The 23,272-nt window shown below is 45.2% G+C and overlaps 1 protein-coding gene across 2 annotated transcripts in view; it reads right to left on the bottom strand.

The window, feature by feature from the left end:
* Positions 1-11,599: 11,599 nt before the first annotated feature.
* The window catches only part of LOC142309939 (glycine N-acyltransferase-like), a 177,030-nt gene continuing 165,357 nt past the window's right edge, over positions 11,600-23,272 (bottom strand). For both annotated transcript variants that reach the window (XM_075347411.1, XM_075347409.1), the window contains exon 6: positions 11,600-12,078. In XM_075347411.1, coding sequence (XP_075203526.1) covers positions 11,685-12,078 — 394 coding nt within the window. In that variant the 3' untranslated portion in view covers positions 11,600-11,684. The remainder of the gene's footprint in view (positions 12,079-23,272) is intronic.

Below are 23,272 nucleotides of genomic sequence, written 5' to 3'. Positions count from 1 at the left end.
ATAGCTTATTAAAAACAGAGCAGGAGGGTGTCATGCAGAGGTGCTGCACATAGATTTGCACTAGTGTGACTAGACAAAAGTCCAATAGCCACGTTTAGGATGCCACTAGGTACACTGACTGTTTGCTAGTATAATGGCTTAGTTAAAAAGAGTTGGAGTGTGCAATGCAGGCAGACGTGCTGCAAATATCTTTCCACTAGTGTGACTACACAAAAGTACAATAGCCACGTTTAGGATGCCACTAGGTACACTGACTGTTTGCTAGTATAATGGCTTAGTTAAAAAGAGTTTGAGTGTGCAATGCAGGCAGACGTGCTGCAAATATCTTTGCACTAGTGTGACTACACAAAAGTATAATAGCCACGTTTAGGATGCCACTAGGTACACTGACTGTTTGCTAGTATAATGGCTTAGTTAAAAAGAGTTGGAGTGTGCAATGCAGGCAGACGTGCTGCAAATATCTTTCCACTAGTGTGACTACACAAAAGTGCAATAGCCACGTTTAGGATGCCACTAGGTACACTGACTGTTTGCTAGTATAATGGCTTAGTTAAAAAGAGTTTGAGTGTGCAATGCAGGCAGACGTGCTGCAAATATGTTTCCATTAGTGTGACTACACAAAAGTACAATAGCCACGTTTAGTATGCCACTAGGTACACTGACTGTTTGCTAGTATAATGGCTTAGTTAAAAAGAGTTGGAGTGTGCAATGCAGGCAGACGTGCTGCAAATATCTTTCCACTAGTGTGACTACACAAAAGTACAATAGTCACGTTTAGGATGCCACTAGGTACACTGACTGTTTTCTAGTATAATGGCTTAGTTAAAAAGAGTTTGAGTGTGCAATGCAGGCAGACGTGCTGCAAATATCTTTCCACTAGTGTGACTACACAAAAGTACAATAGCCACGTTTAGGATGCCACTAGGTACTCTGAGTGTTTGCTAGTATAATGGCTTAGTTATAATGAGTTGGAGTGTGCAATGCAGGCAGACGTGCTGCAAATATCTTTGCACTAGTGTGACTACACAAAAGTACAATAGTCACGTTTAGGATGCCACTAGGTACACTGACTGTTTGCTAGTATAATGGCTTAGTTAAAAAGAGTTTGAGTGTGCAATGCAGGCAGACGTGCTGCAAATATCTTTCCACTAGTGTGACTACACAAAAGTACAATAGCCACATTTAGGATGCAACTAGGTACACTGACTGATTGCTAGTATAATGGCTTAGTTAAAAAGAGTTTGAGTGTGCAATGCAGGCAGACCTGCAAATATCTTTCCACTAGTGTGACTACACAAAAGTACAATAGCCACGTTTAGGATACCACTAGGTACACTGACTGTTTGATAGTATAATGGCTTAGTTAAAAAGAGTTGCAGTGTGCAATGCAGGCAGACGTGCTGCAAATATCTTTGCACTAGTGTGACTACACAAAAGTCCAATAGCCACGTTTAGGATGCCACTAGGTACACTGACTGTTTGCTAGTATAATGGCTTAGTTAAAAAGAGTTGGAGTGTGCAATGCAGGCAGACCTGCTGCAAATATCTTTACAATAGTGTGACTACACAAAAGTACAATAGCCACGTTTAGGATGCCACTAGGTACACTGACTGTTTGCTAGTATAATGGCTTAGTTAAAAAGAGTTTGAGTGTGCAATGCAGGCAGACGTGCTGCAAATATCTTTTCACTAGTGTGACTACACAAAAGTACAATAGCCACGTTTAGGATGCCACTAGGTACACTGACTGTTTGCTAGTATAATGGCTTAGTTAAAAAGAGTTGGAGTGTGCAATGCAGGCAGACGTGCTGCAAATATGTTTCCACTAGTGTGACTACACAAAAGTACAATAGCCACGTTTAGGATGCCACTAGGTACACTGAGTGTTTGCTAGTATAATGGCTTAGTTATAATGAGTTGGAGTGTGCAATGCAGGCAGACGTGCTGCAAATATCTTTCCACTAGTGTGACTACACAAAAGTACAATAGCCACGTTTAGGATGCCACTAGGTACACTGACTGTTTGCTAGTATAATGGCTTAGTTAAAAAGAGTTGGAGCGTGCAATGCAGGCAGACGTGCTGCAAATATCTTTCCACTAGTGTGACTACACAAAAGTATAATAGTCACGTTTAGGATGCCACTAGTTACACTGACTGTTTGCTAGTATAATGGCTTAGTTAAAAAGAGTTTGAGTGTGCAATGCAGGCAGACGTGCTGCAAATATCTTTCCACTAGTGTGACTACACAAAAGTACAATAGCCACGTTTAGGATGCCACTAGGTACACTGACTGTTTGCTAGTATAATGGCTTAGTTAAAAAGAGTTGGAGTGTGCAGAGGACAGGAGGGTACAGTGCCAGGATTGTGGGGCTCTGGGTAGAGGAATGGAAGCCTGCCTTTCTATTCCCTCCTAATGGGGAAATGCAGCGACGAAATCCCTGACCTTGGCTACACAGACGCTGTCTCTGTTTTCAGGACTTCCTCACCTATGGCTCTGACCCTGCCGGTACGAGCCCTTAAAAGGACTGATAGAAAGTGCTCTCCCTAAGCTGTCTAGCGCTGTGTATGGAGCGCATACAGCAGTATCGGCGATAGGACAAAGGACGGAGCTGCGCCAGTGATGTCTGACACCAAGGACGCAGAAGAGATAATGGCGTCCGGACGGGCAGATACTCGTTTTTATAATGCAGGGACATGTGACATGGACATCCTATCACACATGCCGTTGCTTCTCTGGCTAAAAGTCCACTTAGCTGTGTGTGTGTCTGGGATTGGCTGACATGCTGGCCCGCCCCACAAGACGCGCGCGCTTAGGGAAGGAAAACAAGGAAAAAAAAAAGGCGATCGCCATTATACAAACAGCAGTGATCTGAAGGCGCTGTTCCCGCACACTATACACTGAAATGTCATAATAGTGTGAGTCACAGAGTGACTTACACTATTACAGCGGAAAGCCAGCTAGGAATTAGCTGTTTTTTTGCTGCTAGAACCGTTCTCGAACGTTTCTAGAACTATCGAGCTTTTGCAAAAAGCTCGAGTTCTAGTTCGATCTAGAACAGGCCCCAAAATCACTTGAGCCTAGAACTGGAGAACCTCGAACCGCGAACCGCGCTCAACTCTAGTCAAAATCCTCCCCTTGCAAATGATTTTTGATAACATCGGTATGGTTAGCAATCTCCTTTTGTAATTTCTGGAGTTCATCATTTGCATATTTGATGAATAATTTCATTAATTTGAATGAACACTCAGACAAAATGCAGTTCCATTCAACAGTGAAACTTTCAGAGAAAATAGTTGTTGGTATCTTTTTGATTCTCAGACCACGGGGAATCATTTTTTTAAGAACATAATTGTTCAGTGTGGTGTGATCCCACCAAATCCGAGTCCCTTTTAAAGATAATTTCTCTAGCTGCTGTGTATAATCTTGTAACTCAGGTTGCAGAGCTGCAGAAATGTCATTACTGGCAAACAATTTAGCTGCCCGTGAAAATCTGTCTGATCTGTGAAATATACCTTGTCCATAGGCACCTCCCCAAAATTTACTACAGGATATTTCATGTTTCGAACAATGAGTTTAGTTGTTTTGTTAAATATTGAGTACGTATGTCTTCTCCTTGTTAAATCCAAGAGAAGCCATGGATACTCCTTTGAGCTAATTATATTCCTGATTACCCCTGTAGAATCTTTTGGGTCATGAAGGTCATCCCCCTATGGTGGCATGAATATAAGACTTGTTAAAAACCTATTCTGGGTCTAGTGGTGTTGCAATATAAACGCTGTCTGCGCTATTTGTTCGTATGTTATTGATCCATATCAGCAATGGAATCAGGAAAGTCATTTCCCTTCTCATTTTGTGCAGAAGATCCCAGAACCTTCTTGCAATGGCTGGCTTGCAGCCACATTTTTCTTGCTTCAAGTTTAACAGTAGCAGGCGTGATCAATTGCACTTGATAGGGTCCATCAAATCTGGGTTCAAGGATTTTTGGGACGTGTTTCTTTAAAACCACCCAGTCTCCAAGATTCAATTAATGCATTCCTTCAAGGGAATTAGGTTCTGTAATTGAAGAGAAAACATGTGAGTGAATTTTTGACAAGTGTTCATGTAGTTCCACCAAATAGGAAGTTGGGGGGGGTAGCCTGCATGCAGCTATCGTGGGAAGTACAACCATGTTCATGACATCTGAGCCAAACAGGATTTCATATGAACTGAGCTCCTCTTGCCCTGTAGGGGCAGTACATATAGCATATATTACCACAGGTAAGGCCACTACCCAATTGATAAACCTCTGTGACTCCCAACAGTTTTGAAATGTTTAGCTTACTCGTCCCACTAAGCCTTTCAACCTTACCACTACTCTAGGGATGATTTGTAATGTGTAAGGTCTGTGTAATTCCTAGAGACTCCAGTATGTGTCCCATTACTTCACCCATGAAGTGTGTACCTGAGTCACTCTCTATCACTTCAGGAACCCCATATCTGCAGACCACCTCAGATATTTTTTTGGGTGTGTTTTTGGATGTAGCTGCAGTTACTGGCCTAACGTTTGGCCAGTTTGAGAACAAATCTATGGCCACAAGGACATACTCATATGTACCTACTTTGGGTAGCTGAATGTAGTCCACCTGCAGTTTCTGAAATGGATACAATGATCTAGGAGTGTGTTTCTTAGGGGTTTTGATAACCCCCCAGGGTTGTGTCTTGCACATGTAAGACATCCCTGAACAAACATTGCAATGAGGGTTGAATTTGCAGGGGCAAACCAATATTTGAGAACCAGGGAGCACATTGCTCCCTTTGACAGGTGTGTTGGGCCATGTGCCTGATTGACCATCATTAGATAAAGGCTCCTGGGAATATGAATCTTGTTGTTTATTTGCCAGAGATTCCTCTGGTCCCAGACCGCTGTCTGCGACCCAAACTCAGTCTAGCTCCCCGGGAGCTACTACTCCAGCTTCTCACTCTTTGAGGGCTCTCACTACTTTCCTTTTTTCCTCCCACCAGTCTGCCTGACCCCTAGGTGGGTGGCCTTATTCCGCTTATCCAACCCACTGCTGTGTCTTACAGGTCTTGATGTGAGGTGTGATATGGATTTGTGCTGATGTTAGTGACACCGATTTCTTAGGAACCTGGAACCGGGAAGGTAGGCCATGCACCCTTGGCAAGGATTGCAGTACCCTGTGGCATCCTGATATATTCAGGGGCGCCACATTTTTATAGAGTCAAATCTGGTGCTTTTGGCAAGGACAAGGTGAGTAATGGCAGACTGGCTGCTTGCTTAGCTGCATCATCTACTTGAGAATTTCCCACAGCGCATGGGACCATCCGCTCCTTCCATTAGGGAGACTAGTGCCATCTAGTGGAGATTTTATGACTAGCACCTTCTTGGTGCTCTAGCTACCCCTGTTGGTTTGTTGCAAATTATTTCTTAATCCTTTTCCTAATGTACATACATTAGTGAAAGCCTTCAATTCCACCTCTTGTCCAGATTCACAAGATGTGAGTGGCTTCTGAACTGTTACCTTACCATCTTGGACTACTGCATACCCGGTAGCAAAATATCCTTGTTGCTCATTGAACCATCTGGAACCATCTACAAAAAAACCTCTGAATCAGGGTTAATTAGAGGTGTTTCACATTTGGCAAGCCTTGCATTTCAGCCATCATCAGTTCCTAGCAATCATGTACACTGTGATTTATAGCTGAGTCACTATCATTACCAACCTACTCTGTATGTTTTTCTGCTTCCGCTTCCTGCAAGACTTGTAAGTTGCTATCACTCTCACTTTCCCCCTTTGATAAGTCTAAAGGCATAAGTGTGGCTGGATTTACTTTGAGGCTGCAGCCACAGCTCTGAACCGTGTGGGCAGTGCTCAGGCTATACTGTCCAGACCACTGGAGTAATATGCTAATCTGCGCATCCGATCATCATGTTTTTGGGTGAGCATTTCTGAGGCAAAATCATTTCTGCTGATGGCAGAACAAAGTGAATGGTAATGTGTAATTGGGGATGCCCAAGGCAGGTGCTGTGGTGAATGTCTGTTTCAACATGTGAAAGGCGTCTACTGGCTCTGAGGTCAATTGAACATTTTTTGCTTTTAGGCATTCATACAATGGGTGTAGGTCTTGCGAATAGTGATGGGCAGACCTGGACTAGAAAAGTCCAGATCCACGCGGTTTCAAAAGTATCCAGGTGTTCTTAGGGAACTCCGGGTAACGATCCGGGTCCGGAAACTTGGGAAGGAAAAATAAACAAAACAAAAATAAAGCAAGTGCATTATACTTACTGAGTCTAACCCGCATTTGTAACTGCTTCCAGGGCCGCTCATTATCGCTCATCCATATGCACTACTTTCCCTGCCCACCGGCAGTCCTCGTGTTTGTGATTGATTACAATGGGGAGATAAGGTATGCACACCAGTGACTATGTAAGGGGAATACATGAAATAGCAGAAACTGCTGTGTAAATACTGACCTGAAAAATCCAATAGCTATATGTAAGAGTGAAAATGTGAAAAATGGAATCTGCATTACTGCCATGAACATATGAATAAAGAGAAATTTAGCTACTGAATTGATCAATGCAATAGAGCCCCAACACTACGCCAAAGTATTTCTCTACGTTGGGGTCCCTAGCTTGTGTGTGTCCTCTCATGCAGTTAAAAAACTTACCGTGTATGGGAAGCTGAGACCCAGGCAATTTATGCGTATGATATGGATTGGCAATAGGTGTGGTTGGGGAGGGTTCACAAACGAAAAACTACTAACAATAAGGAATAACGTTTGGAACACCATTCTAAGTCTGAACTGGGTGCAAAAACCTAAAAAAAACATCACTATAGGGAGATAAGGTATGCACACCAGTGACTATGTAAGGGGAATACATGAAATAGCAGAAACTGCTGTGTTTATACTGACTTGAAAAATCCAATAGCTATATGTAAAAGTGAAAATGTGAAAAATGGAATCTGCATTACTGCCATGAACATATGAATAAAGAGAAATTTAGCTACTGAGTTGATCAATGCAATAGAGCCCCAACACTATGCCAAAGTATTTATCTACGTTGGGGTCCCTAGCTTGTGTGTGTCCTCTCATGCAGTTAAAAAACTTACCGTGTATGGGAAGCTGAGACCCAGGCTATTTATGCGTATGATATGGATTGGCAATAGGTGTGGTTGGGGAGGGTTCACAAACGAAAAACTACTAACAATAATTTTTTTAACTGCATGAGAGGACACACACAAGCTAGGGACCCCAACGTAGAGAAATACTTTGGCGTAGTGTTGGGGCTCTATTGCATTGATCAATTCAGTAGCTAAATTTCTCTTTATTCATATGTTCATGGCAGTAATGCAGATTCCATTTTTCACATTTTCACTCTTACATATAGCTATTGGATTTTTCAAGTCAGTATTTACACAGCAGTTTCTGCTATTTCATGTATTCCCCTTACATAGTCACTGGTGTGCATACCTTATCTCCCCATAGTGATGTTTTTTTAGGTTTTTGCACCCAGTTCAGACTTAGAATGGTGTTCCAAACGTTATTCCTTATTGTTAGTAGTTTTTCGTTTGTGAACCCTCCCCAACCACACCTATTGCCAATCCATATCATCCATAGAATGGTGTTCCAAACGTTATTCCTTATTATTCCTTATTATTCCTTATTGTGATTGATTACAGTCAGAAAGCACTTTATAACCGCGTGTCTAACTGCAACCAATCACAGACCCTTTCTACAGGTCAATATCGTGGTGTAAAACTAAATAAATAAATAAATACATAAAAATTGGATTAAGCTCCCCCATATTATGATACCCAGCACAGATAAAGCATACAGCTACTGGCTGCAACCCCAGCCATGTGCTTATCATGGCTGTGTATCAAAATAAAAGGAACCGCATGCAGGCGTGTTTTTGTTTTTTTATTATTTAAATAAATAATTTAAAAAACTAATATGTGGTCCCCCTTATTTTGAATCCCAGCCATGACAAAGCCCGACAGCTGAGGACTGGTATTCTGAGTCTGGAGAGACTCAGGTTATTGGTAGCCTCCCAGCCTAAAAATAACAGCCTGCAGCCCACCAGGACTGCCGCATCCATTAGATGTCACAATCCCAGAACTTTACCCGGCTCATCCTTATTGACCTGGTGGGGTGGCAATCAGGGTAATAAGATCTTAATGGCAGCTTATAGCTGCCACTAAGCCCTTTTTAAGATTTAGCACTGAGAGGTGTCTATTAGACCCCCCTCATTACTAGTCTGTAAGTGGAAAGTAATAAACACAAACACTGAAAAAATCCTATGTTTGACATAAAATACAAAAAAACCCCACCCTCTTTCACCCCTTTATTAACCCCCAAAACACCCAGGTCCAACGTAATCTACACAAGGTCCCACAACAATTCCAGTTCTGCTACATCTGAAGCCACAGCATGCAGCCATAGAACGTGACCGCCCGCTGTGAGCTTCAGGCAGAGAATGAGCCGCTTAATAACCGGTAATATCACTCAGGTTATTTGCGGGCACAGCTGGAGGTTCCCACGGCCCTCTGCCTGTGATCGCAGGTAACTGACCTAAGGTGACCTCAGTTCACAGACCTGCATCTCTTGGAAGAAAATCCTGGTTTTTATTTACCAAGAGATGCAGATTTGCTGCTGGAACTTCCATAGTATATTCCTGCACCCAATCTGCACCTCCTGGCAAAAAAAACACATCATACCGCAATTTATGTTGTAATGTGTGATGTCTGTATCACAATATGTCATATACCAGCCACACTAATTGTATATATACAGTGTCTTTTTTATATATATATATATATATATATATATATATATATATATATATATATATATATATGTGTGTGTGCGCTTACTGATGACACCTGGACCTGGCTGCAGAACATCACATATATAATGTAAGGCACTGTATATGATACATAATGTTCTGGAGCGTAGGAGCAGTCAGTGTCTGATGCTGTTTATTGTTGTCTGCTGTCGCTCACTGTGAGTTATTGAGGTAGCTTGACTGGGGAACATTTGTGTGGAGGCTGAAGCTGGAGCAATAGCTCCCCACATCTCAAAGACTTCACAGACACACAGGATTGGCCCTGTACCTACCCTGCATGGACACTGCTGACCTCTTCTCTTCTTTAAGACTCCAATGAAGAAGCAGCGCGCCTGGCGCGCTGGGGACGTCAGTGCTAAGTGTGGTTGATTTTGAAGCACTAGGCCGGGCCGGCACTTGTAAAGTATTGTGTCGGCCGCTGATAGCCAAGCGGCCCGAAACTGCTGCTGGGGGAGCATTTGCCCCTCTTCCCCCCAAGCCAGCCCGCTCCAGTTTGTGATCCCCACCCAGCGCTGCTGAAGACATTGCCAACAGGCTGTATGAAGTATTGCCAGTACAAGCCTACTGAGGTTGTAAATACAAATGTGATGCCTTTGAATCTATCAGGGTGTCACAGGGAACTGCACTCCCTTCTCTTATGGTGCAGAGCTCACCCCCCCATGGTTCTGGGATCCTAACCATTGGTATTGCTTCCATCAGCATTCAAATCCTAGCCACACCTCACACCACACCCTGTCAGGCACAAGAGTGCGTGGTCTAGCTGGAACAGGGCTACCCACCTAGGGGTCGGGCAGACTGGTGGGAGGGAGGAAGTGGAGAGCAGAGCTTAGAGTCAGTTGAGTAGTAGCTCCCAAAGAGTGAGGAGCTGGGAGTTGTAGCTCCCTGGGAGACGTTGGCTAGGTCGCAGTAGTCTGGGACCGAAGGAGTCCGAGACAAGGTCGCAAGGTATTGGAGAAGGGTGCTCAGACTTAGTTTTGGAGAACGGTTGGCACCGGAGTATCTAGTAACCGAACCGGTACCGAGCACGGCGGGGTACTGGACCCTAGATCAGGGAGTAGCTTCACGCAACCGGATAATTAACATGCGGAGGATAGTCTCTTTATGAACTTTCCCCAAGAGCTCAGAGATCTAAGGCAACAACACAACGAGGGGCATAGGGCTTTCCAGCTTATGTGGCTCACTGAAATCCCAAGTGTCAGCCATTGAGAGCACAGCTCCTCTATTTAACAGTAGGGAGCGGGACTCCGACAGCTTCAGGCCAAGGGGTCACTCAGAAGAACATCTAAATACAAGTGCATGGAGGCAGGTTTCAGATCACCAGCAATACCAACGGGAGCAGATTCCCAGACGAGCTCCCCTAAAGTGGCAGCAGCACCCATAGACTTGGTTTACTCCTGTGTCAGAGTCTGCTTAATGGTCAAACCGACACCAGCACGGCCTGAGTGAGTACGCTGTCCTCCCCTGCACCACGCTCCCCTACACTTTCACCATCCAGAGTCCCGGGTCTTCCCTACCCGTGGAGGGAACGTCATCTGGCTGCCCCACTCCATCTTCCCCAGGTACACCCATCGGCAGCGGCGGTACTCCCCTTACCACAAACTACGGGTGGCATCACGAACTCTTATCCCCTGTAAATAACCCCCTTTATTTTCGAGTGGCCGCAAACCCCCGGGTCCGGAGACCGTCGAGCCACAGTAACCCCGGACCCGAGCAGTCCGACTGCTGCAGGGGCATTACACAAACAATTTACTTATGTTAAAAATATATCATTGCCTCTTGTATAATTGTTAAACCCAACCAGATTGCTGCCTCTGGATAGAGTAACAGCTTTCCTCCTCAGGATAGAAGTTATTTAAAGGGGATGTTTGGTCTTCTTATAAAAGTTTGCAGTCATTCTATGTAATGTCATATTTCTGAATCCTTACAGCATGCAAATTGCAAGCTGTCAGGATTTTCCTGTATTGCAATTAAGAGTTGGCAGTCACATGACTTCTGGGCATATTCTGAACTAGCCGTGCTTCACCTTGCTCAATACAAGTGAATTGAGTGATGACGAGCAAGTCTAGTCAGAACGTGTCTGGAAGTATGCAAATCACATAATTGTGCTCTTGTGACCACTCACTGTCACTGGCAATGTCGGAAAATCCTAACAGCATGCTTATTGGAATACCCCAAATCCCCTCTGTCTCCTGGATACACCTGCATTCATTCTACTATCTCTCAGTGGGGAATCACTCGTAATGATAGACTGCAACACCGTACAGGATAGAGTATGTCCACACAGCATCTTCTTTGCGGTTGAAAGCTACTCAATACATGCAAGTGAAAAAAAAGACAGCTGAGCTGCCACAAATATTACAAAAAAGAAGATGCCAAAGAAGTGGCTCCAGGAGAAACACCACCAGCATTTTTCTGAATAGTTTTCCTGTAGAAAAACTTGGCGGGTACACCAGCATCTTAAAGATGTCATGTGCTCGTGTTAAATAAAAAAAATAAGTGCATGGACAACAGCCGGTCAATCTTTGGTGACAGGCTTATGGGGTTGCCAAGGGAAGACTCCACTCATAAAACAACAGGCTCTCTATTTTCTCATCATTCCTATTGGTTAACCAGCACAACATTTAGTGCAGGCAAGGGTAAAGCAAGGACAGAGAAAAGCAAAATCTGCAAGGGAATCTACACATAAGACTTCAGTTAGGCTGCTGAAAACCATAGCATGAAACTAGAGCAATACATAAAACACAATGTATTTATGTTAGACACATTTAATAATCTCCATGTATGATCATGTTCTTACAGTAGTTAACATGAATAATAAAGAAATTGAGAAAAGGTCATTGGGGTTGAAAGTTCCACTGTTGCCATCTTCCAGCCAACAGATATCCTGCGCCAAAAGTAGCTGCTTGACTGCTCTTATTGTCTGCGGCCACGTGGCCGTAGAGCGGAAATCCCTTAGCATTTAATTCATGTGTCAATTGAATTATCAATGCTTGAAACACTCCTTGATTCCTGTAACTTTTTTCGGTGAACCCCATACGCATTTCGGCAGATTGTTCACTTATTGTCCAAGCAACAGGCTTCCCAACCCCTAATCTTCTTGCGCAAATATTGGGAAAATTCTGGATGCACCGACTAATGTAATGTTCACTGTGTGGATTCCCACCAAATGCCCAGACTTCATTGACCAGGTTGGCTTCTTCAGGTTTCAGGCTAGAGAATTGTAGGTCACTGCAGGAAACAAAAAATGTAGAAACAGAAAAGTGTCACAGATAATCAAATTTAAGGATATTGGTGAACAATAAAGTTGCTAGAACAAGTTCAGTTTCAGGCACTTGTGTGCAACACAGACAAGGAATATTATCCTTCATTGAATTTGAAACTAGGACTCCATTACTGCAAGACAATGGGATTAATCAGACTACTTTCAGAAGTTCTTCACACTTGATTCTCTAACAAATCGATCAATGTACTGTAAACTATGATGTTCGAAAAGCTCAAAATAACAGAGCAGACTGCATACAGGTTCATATTAGCAGTAGAGTTGAGCGAGTACCTAACTATTGGTACTCGCTATACTCATAACGAATACTGTCTAATACTCGAGTATTCGTTTCTAATAGCATGTGCAATGCAAGTCAATGTGCAAAAACTCGCAAAGTAACGAGTAACCCGATGAAGTACTATTTGCTACTCGCACGAATAGTATGGCATTCGGGTTACTTGTTACTTTGCGAGTTTTTCCTCATTGAGGTGAGCAGCTTATAGGTACTTCTACCCTCTGTAATTGGTTCAGACACAAACAGAAAAAAGAATGAGGGTACTACAAATATAAAGGGATCATCCAGTGAGCATACTTAATGCAATATTGACATACAAAGAAGGAAAGAAATATGCAAAGACACTGGGATCTCCAAATTACAAAGCTTTTATTACATATTAACAAAGACGGACATCAAAATGTTAAAAATATTTTAAGAAGTCAATGGGCTACAACAGAGAGCCTTATTGCGAGCATGGCTTATGTCTATCTCCTGTCCTCATCAGCCAGTGAATTATAGACTCACAAAATACAATGGAATATGGGGGAAAATCAAAATTACTTACCGGTAATGTTTTTTTCCAGATCCCATGACACAACCACCAGAGAGAGAGGTCATCCCATCTTAGACAGGAAACCCACTGAAATAAAAGGGGTGGTACCTCTCTACCACATCAGTTAGGTTACAGAGCAAGAGAGGAATACCAAACAAAAAATAATATTAATTCAACCAACACCAACATAGTAAAAAAACCTAGGACTAGCACCTCGTGTCTATACAAGGAAGCAGTGGTGCTGTCATGGGCTTTGGAAAAAACATTACCGGTAAATAATTTAGATTTTTCCCTTCCCCTATGACAGTACCATTAGAGAGATTATGATAGATCCAAAGCCTAGGGAGGGATCACCGCTTGTAGAACCCTTCTACCAAATGATAATCCACTGAGTAAGACAAATCCACTCTATAGTGTCTATAAAAGGTGCAAGGGGATGACCAAGTAGTCACTTTACTAATCAGATCGATGGGTACCTCAGCCTTTTCAGCCTAGGAAATTGAGACTGCTCTGGTGGTATAAGCTGTAATGGCTTTAGGAACCGGGACATTTTGGCCTATATAGGTGTTACGGTTGCTGCGAGCACTGGAGACTAAGTCCAGATTTCTTGCTACTGCACATGTGCGAGCGCTGGAGACTAAGTCCAGATTTCTTGCTACTGCACATGTGCGAGCGCTGGAGACTAAGTCCAGATTTCTTGCTACTGCACATGTGCGAGCGCCGGAGACTAAGTCCAATCTTGGAGCCATTGCACATGTGCGGGTGACATCATCGCTGACACGAGGTCACATGTCTCTGACACCTTCTATGCCGATTGGTCGCTGGTCATGTGCTTGTGACGTCTTGCTCGGTGATAGGCCAGCATGACGTCACTCCTGTCGTTCTGGCAGCGGATTGGCTCTGGTGTCCTCCATCTTGGATGAGGCACAGAGTCTATATAAGACCCTGACACACGCCGCATGGTGCTCAGTCCTCTTGGTTCATGCATATGAGTAGACGCTCTGTGCGCGTTCCTCTAGGCATTCCTCTGTCTATGCTAGGTGAGCGCTACCGGCAGGGTAGCGTTCTTATACCTTACAGCTTCGGCTGCTGTCCGTATCCTTACCTCTTAGGGGAGCGGACATAGGCAGGTGCCTGAGGCACATGGTCTGGCTGGGCCTTGTGATTCTACTCGTAGGTGGACGTTGCCGCTAGGGTAACGTTCCTTATACTGCGTCTGGCAGTTGTTCGTATCCTCGCACACTAGGGGAGCGAACAGAGGTAGGAGCTTTGTGCGGCTTACGCTGCTGTTCGTCTCTTTTGCACCACTAGAAGAGCGGACCTAGGCAGGTGCCATATCTAGTGGTTCGTGTCCTCGCACACTAGTGGAGCGAACGCAGGTAGGAGCTTTGTGCGGCTTAAGCTGCTGTTCGTCTCTTTTGCACCACTAGAAGAGCGGACCTAGGTAGGTGCCATTTCGCACACATTGCCTTTGTCTCTGTGATTATTAACAGAGATCATTCCACACACCCTCCAAGTAAGGGAGGAATTGCTTTACTTACTTATTATATCCTTCTGTGAGTTAACAGAGGTATTGCACTCTGCCATAGTCTGCAGCAAAGTCTTTGCACGGTGGACCCTGACTGTCTGATACTCCTTTCAGTTATTATCAGACAGCCCCCCGTAACATTAGGACTGAGCCAAGGGTCTGGCAGTTATGGCAGAATATCAGCAGTTACACCGTTACATACAAGTACTTGAGTCACGGCTCAAGAGTATAGAGGATAAACCTCAGACCATGGTGACATCTGCACATGATCCTCGACTTGCTCTGCCAAACAGATATTCTGGCGATGCCAGATCATGTCGTGGTTTCATTAGTCAGTGTCAGATACACCTAGAGGTCAACTCTTCTCGCTTCTCTACGGAGAGGTCCAGAGTAGGCTTTATCATCTCCTTACTTCAGGACAAAGCCTTAGAATGGGCGACTCCCCTATGGGAGCGCTCTGATGTGGTTACTCTGAGACATCAAGACTTTCTTGATGCTCTTAAGGCGGTATTCATGGGTCCGCAGGTTACCCATGATGCGGCCCTGAGACTGTTAGATCTATCTCAGGGTTCGTTATCCACTAGTTCTTATGCCATTGCTTTTAGAACTCTGGTGGCAGAACTAGATTGGCCAGAGAAGGTGTTGATTCCTATCTTCTGGAGAGGGTTGGCAGGCTATGTCAAGGATGCCCTTGCTACTCGTGAGGTCCCTGCTTCTCTGGAGGACTTGATCACAGTAGCAACGAGGATCGATGTACGCCATAAGGAACGTAGACTCGAGGTCTCTTCCTCACGCCCTAAGCATCGGGCTATTCCAGTTGTTGAGGGTCCACTACCATCTTCCTCAGCATCTGAAACATCTCCCACTCCTATGGAGTTAGGTCATACGTCCTCCAGACTACGCAAGTCTGGTCCTCCTATATGTTACGTATGTCGTCAGGCTGGGCACTATGCCAACAAGTGTCCTAGTCGTCAGGGAAACTCCCTGGCCTAGTAACCATTAGAGGGGGGTTACTAGAGACGTCTTCTGCACCCTCTAAGTGTTGTATCCCAGGTCAGCTCTCGTTATCTGAGAATACATGGCCTATTATGGCTTTTGTGGATTCCGGAGCTGACGGGATTTTTGTGTCCTCAGGATTTGTAAAGGGACACAATATTCCCTCTATCATGTTAGAGGCGCCTATTCCTGTCCGTGTTGTTAATGGAACTATGTTGTCTGACTCCATTACATTGAGGACAGTTCCCTTGCGCCTTTCCCTGTCTCAGGGTCACATAGAGGAGATTTCTTTTCTTGTTTTGCCTGAGGGTATAGACGACGTCCTTCTGGGTCTTCCATGGCTTCGGACTCATGCTCCTCACATTGACTGGGAGTCTGACAGCATTATTAGTTGGGGTTCGAAATGTCAGTCCCGATGTCTTCCCTTACCACCTAAGGTCGTTGCGGTTGCATCAACTGATCTCTCTCCCATACCTACACCCTATTTGTATTTCGCTGACGTGTTCTCCAAACAGGGTGCTGAGGTTCTTCCACCCCATAGGCCGTATGACTGTGCCATAGACCTTATCCCAGGTTCGGTTCCACCTAAAGGCAGGGTTTACCCCCTGTCGATACCTGAGTCGGAGGCCATGTCGACCTATATAAGAGAGAGTTTAGAGAAGGGGTTCATTCGTAAGTCTGTCTCTCCCGCGGGAGCTGGGTTTTTCTTTGTTCGGAAGAAAGAGGGTGATTTGCGTCCCTGCATAGATTACAGGGGTCTCAACGCAATCACAATAAAGAACAAATACCCATTACCTTTAATTTCGGAGCTCTTTGACAGACTGAGAGGAGCTCAAGTTTTTACGAAGTTGGATCTGCGGGGTGCGTATAACTTGGTACGAATTCGAAAGGGTGACGAATGGAAGACCGCTTTTAACACCCGAGACGGTCACTATGAATACCTCGTCATGCCTTTTGGGTTATGTAATGCACCCGCAGTATTTCAGGACTTCGTAAACGATGTGTTCAGGGATTTACTGTTATCCTCAGTAGTGGTGTATCTGGACGACATCCTGATTTTTTCTCCTGATCTGGAGACTCATCGTCAGGATGTCGTTCGTGTCCTTTCCCGTTTAAGGGAGCACTCATTGTTTGCTAAACTCGAGAAATGTGTATTCGAGCAGTCCTCATTGCCTTTTTTGGGTTACATTATCTCACAAGAGGGTCTGGCTATGGATCCTGCGAAGCTCTCTGCTGTCCTGCAATGGTCCGAACCTCATTCCTTGAAGGCGGTGCAACGCTTCTTAGGATTCATAAATTATTACAGGCAGTTCATACCCCATTTTTCTACTTTGGTGGCCCCTTTGGTGGCCTTGACTAAGAAAGGTGCTAATCCCAAAGCCTGGTCTACTGAGACATCTCAGGCTTTTGAGGCAGTAAAAAGACACTTTTCAACTGCTCCCGTTCTTCAAAGACCCGATGAGAATAAGCCCTTCCTCTTAGAGGTTGATGCCTCTTCAGTGGGTGCTGGTGCGGTCTTGTATCAAAAGAACGGTGCAGGTAGAAAAAGGCCGTGTTTCTTCTTTGCTAAAACCTTTTCACCGGCAGAGAGAAACTATACCATTGGGGATAGGGAACTGCTCGCCTTGAGATTAGCCTTGGAAGAGTGGCGTCACTTGCTGGAAGGAGCGAAACATCCTTTCCAGGTCTATACAGACCATAAGAATCTGACGTACTTACAAACCGCTCAGCGTCTGAATCCTCGCCAAGCCCGCTGGTCCTTGTTTTTCTCCCGCTTTCACTTCTCCATCAACTATCTGTCTGGGAGTAAGAATAACAAGGCAGACGCCCTGTCTCGCTCTATGCTTTCTACCCAGGAAGAGATTGACGAACCTCGTCTTATCCTTCCCTCCAGGGTTTTTCATACGCTCTCCCCTGTGACGTTAGACCAAATCCCACCGGGCAAGACCTTTGTTCCGCCTGATCGACAGAATGATATACTGTCATGGGCCCACACCTCAAAGGTGGGTGGGCATTTTGGTATTAGGCGGACACGAGAGTTACTGGAGAGGTGGTATTGGTGGCCACACTTAGCCAGCCACGTCAAGAGATATGTCGGTTCCTGCTACTCGTGTGCTCGCAACCGTCCATTACGGCAGAGACCGGCTGGGCTCTTGCATCCTTTACCAGTGCCAGATAGACCATGGGAGGTGGTAGGCATGGACTTTGTGGGTGATCTTCCATGTTCACAGGGACATAGATTTGTGTGGGTCATTACGGACCATTTCTCCCGGATGGTTCATCTCGTACCGTTATCGAGAATCCCATCTTCCAGGGTACTAGCCAAACTATTCCTCAAGCATGTCTTTAGGCTTCACGGGATGCCAGATCGTATCATTTGTGATAGAGGCCCGCAATTTACTTCCCGTTTCTGGCGAGATCTTTGTAGCCTTCTGCAAATTGAGTTGAATCTCTCTTCGGCATACCATCCGGAGACTAATGGTTTGGTTGAACGTACCAATCAATCTATGATTATATACCTTCGACACTTTGTTGCTGAGAACCACGATAACTGGTCCTCCCTCCTACCCTGGGCAGAATTTGCCCTTAACAATTCGCTGGCTGAGGCCACTGGGCAGACACCGTTCGTACTCAATAATGGGCAACACCCTAGGGTACCAGTACCGTTTCCCGCTGCTGCACCTCCTCCTCTTGTGGCCGACTGGGCAACTAATGCCAGAGAGGTTTGGGATCGAACTCAAGAGTCGATCCAAGCAGCTAAGGACCGTATGAAGACGGTGTCCGATCGGTTTCGTCGCCCGGCTCCTGTCTTTTCTCCAGGGGACTTTGTGTGGCTCTCTGCAAAACACGTGAGACTTAGAGTGAGCTCTGTCAAATTTGCTCCTCGCTTCCTGGGTCCTTATGAGGTTCTTCGACAGGTAAATCCTGTAGTCTATCAATTGAAGTTACCTGTCCATCTTAGGATTCATGACAAATTCCATGTCTCACTGCTAAAGCCGGCTATTTTACCTCACGCTCGTGAAGTGCACTCTCCTGCCTCTGATTCCTCTCGCTCTAGCTATGAGGTACGAGCCATAGTTGGTTCTAAGATGGTTAGAGGGCGCAGGTTCTTCTTGATAGATTGGGAGGGCTATGGTCCGGAACATCGCTCTTGGGAGCCTGAGGAGGCTGTCCATGCTCCCGACTTAGTTGCCGATTACCTGCGTCGCCGGGAGGGGGGCCCTTGAGGGGGAGGTACTGTTACGGTTGCTGCGAGCACTGGAGACTAAGTCCAGATTTCTTGCTACTGCACATGTGCGAGCGCTGGAGACTAAGTCCAGATTTCTTGCTACTGCACATGTGCGAGCGCTGGAGACTAAGTCCAGATTTCTTGCTACTGCACATGTGCGAGCGCCGGAGACTAAGTCCAATCTTGGAGCCATTGCACATGTGCGGGTGACATCATCGCTGACACGAGGTCACATGTCTCTGACACCTTCTATGCCGATTGGTCGCTGGTCATGTGCTTGTGACGTCTTGCTCGGTGATAGGCCAGCATGACGTCACTCCTGTCGTTCTGGCAGCGGATTGGCTCTGGTGTCCTCCATCTTGGATGAGGCACAGAGTCTATATAAGACCCTGACACACGCCGCATGGTGCTCAGTCCTCTTGGTTCATGCATATGAGTAGACGCTCTGTGCGCGTTCCTCTAGGCATTCCTCTGTCTATGCTAGGTGAGCGCTACCGGCAGGGTAGCGTTCTTATACCTTACAGCTTCGGCTGCTGTCCGTATCCTTACCTCTTAGGGGAGCGGACATAGGCAGGTGCCTGAGGCACATGGTCTGGCTGGGCCTTGTGATTCTACTCGTAGGTGGACGTTGCCGCTAGGGTAACGTTCCTTATACTGCGTCTGGCAGTTGTTCGTATCCTCGCACACTAGGGGAGCGAACAGAGGTAGGAGCTTTGTGCGGCTTACGCTGCTGTTCGTCTCTTTTGCACCACTAGAAGAGCGGACCCAGGCAGGTGCCATATCTAGTGGTTCGTGTCCTCGCACACTAGTGGAGCGAACGCAGGTAGGAGCTTTGTGCGGCTTAAGCTGCTGTTCGTCTCTTTTGCACCACTAGAAGAGCGGACCTAGGTAGGTGCCATTTCGCACACATTGCCTTTGTCTCTGTGATTATTAACAGAGATCATTCCACACACCCTCCAAGTAAGGGAGGAATTGCTTTACTTACTTATTATATCCTTCTGTGAGTTAACAGAGGTATTGCACTCTGCCATAGTCTGCAGCAAAGTCTTTGCACGGTGGACCCTGACTGTCTGATACTCCTTTCAGTTATTATCAGACAGCCCCCCGTAACAATAGGCCAGACTAATTGCTTCTTTGACCCACCTAGCTAAGGTACTTTTAGAGGCCACCAAACCTTTCCTGACCCTTGGAAGCAAACAAACAGTGCCTGACTCCTCCTTCACCCCTTAGTAGACTAAGTACTGAATTAGTCAATTTTTTTACGTCCAGATTATGAAGTTTTTCCTCTTTCAGATTTTTGGAGAAGGGAAAAAAGGAAGGTAGGACTATCTCCTGGGATCTATGAAATAATCCAGTCACTTTGGGTAAATAGGCAGAGTCAGTTTTTAAGGTTATTCTATTATCTGAAAAAGAGTGTAAGGAGGGTTGGAAGCTAGAGCTTGTAGATCGCTTATTCTCCTGGCTGATGTGACTGCAACAGTTTTTAAAGTGAGTATCTTTAGTGAAACCTGACCTAGGGGCTCGAAGGGAATCCAATACTAAATTTGAATCCCCGGGAGGAATCTTTGGGGAAGGAACCGAAGCAGTCCTCTGGCAGGATCTCAAAAACCTTCTGACCCAACGATTACCTGCTAAATCACAGTTGTATAGGGCCGCTAAGCCGAAACCTGGACTTTAAGAGTGCTAACTGTTAAGCCCAGTTCCAGTCCTTTCTGTAAGAATTCAATAATGGAACCCAGAGGAACCTCCCCAACCGGAAGCTCCCCAGAGGAGAAGAGGAACTTGTTCCAGGGCCTACCGTAATTTTTAGTGGTAATAGGTTTACTGCTCTTTAATAGTGTAGAAATTATATTTTCTGAGAATCCATGGCTTTCTAACAGGTCCCTCTCAAATTCAAGGCCATCAAATGCAGACCTGGAACCTCAGGATGAACAACTGGGCACTGAGAGAGAAGGTCCGGAATTCCCGGAAGAACCCATGGGTCTGAAGAGACATTCTTTTTAGCCAAAAAAAACGGCCTCCTGGGCCAAAAGGGGGCAATCAGAATAACCCTTGCTTGGTCCTCCCAAATCTTCCGGAGAACTGCAGGTATGAGAATTAGCAGAGGCAAGGCGTATAACAGGCCCGAGCCCCAATTAATCTGAAAGGCATCTACTGCCCATGACTTCTCGTGAGGATTCAGGGAACAGAACCTGTGAACTTTTTGTTGGCTCTGGTGGCAAATAGGTCTATTATCGGTACCCCCCAAAGTTCCACTATCTGCTGGAAAATATCCTGGTTCAGAGACCACACCCCTTTCAAATAAGACACTGCAACCCTGTTGTCAGACATAAGATGGACCTGGCGACCCCATAATAAGTCAGAAACTGTCTGAAGGCCCGTCCCACCGCCCATAGCTTCCTCAGATTGGAGGAACTCTGACTCTCGTGACAATTCCCTCTCCCTTGGGTTATGTGTCTTCTCAGGTGTGAACCACCAAAGGCGCTCGCATCCGTAGTGATGGTATCTGATATATTAATTTACCCAATGAACCCCCACTGAGAGATTCTCTTTTTCCAACCACCACCGAAGGGAATCTATGACAGGGAGGTGGAGGTCTATCTTCACTTCTAAGGACCCCCTTAGCTACCTGTGGGCTCTTAATACCCCCCACTGTAGGGGACGAGTGTGAAACTGTGCCCACAACACTGCTGGGATGCAAGACATGAGAGAGCCTAGGAGAGACATGCCCTTCCTGAGGGACTTGATTGGCTCCTGTATCCTGGAGGACACCAAGGCTTGGATATGGAAGATCTTATCTACAGGGAGATGGTACAGCTGGGTCTGAGAATCTAGAATCAGCCCTAAAAAGGGATTTTTAGCCTGGATCTTTTCAAATTTATTAGCCACCCCGGGTCTTCCAGAATTTTGGTCACTGGGTGCTGCAATGATGTTGTGAGTGTCCAACTATTAAGAAATCGACCAGGTATGGTATAATGAGTACATTCCTTTTTCTTATGTGAGCCATCACCTCTGCTACCACCTTGGTAAATATGCCAAAGGAAGGGCCACTCTCAGAAACTGCTGATGTGCTGGTTGAATGGGGACATGGTAGTATGCATCCTTGAGATCTAACACTCCCCTGTAGCAATTCGTAAACAGCATCTTTATTGCCGACATAATTGACTCTATCTTGAAATGACGATGTATAAGATGTTTGTTTAACCTCTTCAGATTTATTATTGTCCTGTAAGTTCCCTCCGGTTTTGAAACCAGGAAAACGGGGGGGGACTAGAATCCCTCGCTCACTTCGCTGTTGGGAACTTCCATGAGGACTGCTTTGTAGTTGAGGTCTAACACCTCTTCCTGTAGAGCAAGGCGTCTTTCTTCCAACCTGCTGAGTGATGTTATAATTAGGGACCCCTTGGGGGTCGAGTGAAACTCCAACTTGACTCCATGCTGTACGATATCCATAATCCAGCTGCTGGCTGTTATCTTTTCCCAGGCCTGAGAAAAAGTAGGAGAGTCTTCCTCCTACCTGGGATCTGATGTCATTGGGCTGATTTTTTGGTGTCCTTGTAGGAACCACCGAACATGAAGTTTGAGCGTTTCCTTTTTTGATCTCTCAGGTGACTTGATTACTGGATGACTTCCTCTTGGGGTATCTTCTGTTACAAAAGGAATGACGCTGAAATTGCCGTGAAGTAAAAAAGAGCAAAGAGGCGAACACAGTCCAAGTTTATGCTAACAAAATGTTTATTCCAATAAATAAATATATAGAGATATTTAGGAGCAAGAAATGAGGGCACAAGAATATATACAGTTAGGTCCAGAAATATTTGGACAGTGACACAAGTTTTGTTATTTTAGCTGTTAACAAAAACATGTTCAGAAATACAATTATATATATAATATGGGCTGAAAGTGCACACTCCCAGCTGCAATATGAGAGTTTTCACATCCAAATCGGAGAAAGGGTTTAGAAATCATAGCTCTGTAATGCATAGCCTCCTCTTTTTCAAGGGACCAAAAGTAATTGGACAAGGGACTCTAAGGGCTGCAATTAACTCTGAAGGCGTCTCCCTCGTTAACCTGTAATCAATGAAGTAGTTAAAAGGTCTGGGGTTGATTACAGGTATGTGGTTTTGCATTTGGAAGTTGTTGCTGTGACCAGACAACATGCGGTCTAAGGAACTCTCAATTGAGGTGAAGCAGAACATCCTGAGGCTGAAAAAAAAGAAAAAATCCATCAGAGAGATAGCAGACATGCTTGGAGTAGCAAAATCAACAGTCGGGTACATTCTGAGAAAAAAGGAATTGACTGGTGAGCTTGGGAACTCAAAAAAAGCCTGGGCGTCCACGGATGACAAGTGGTGGATGATCGCCGCATACTTTCTTTGGTGAAGAAGAACCCGTTCACAACATCAACTGAAGTCCAGAACACTCTCAGTGAAGTAGGTGTATCTGTCTCTAAGTCAACAGTAAAGAGAAGACTCCATGAAAGTAAATACAAAGGGTTCACATCTAGATGCAAACCATTCATCAATTCCAAAAATAGACAGGCCAGAGTTAAATTTGCTGAAAAACACCTCACGAAG

This window comes from Anomaloglossus baeobatrachus, chromosome 5 (genome assembly GCF_048569485.1).
Source record: "Anomaloglossus baeobatrachus isolate aAnoBae1 chromosome 5, aAnoBae1.hap1, whole genome shotgun sequence".
Classification (NCBI taxonomy): Eukaryota; Metazoa; Chordata; class Amphibia; order Anura; family Aromobatidae; genus Anomaloglossus; species Anomaloglossus baeobatrachus.
The sequence above is the reverse complement of the archived record's forward strand: the minus strand, read 5'-3'. Positions and strand labels throughout refer to the sequence as shown.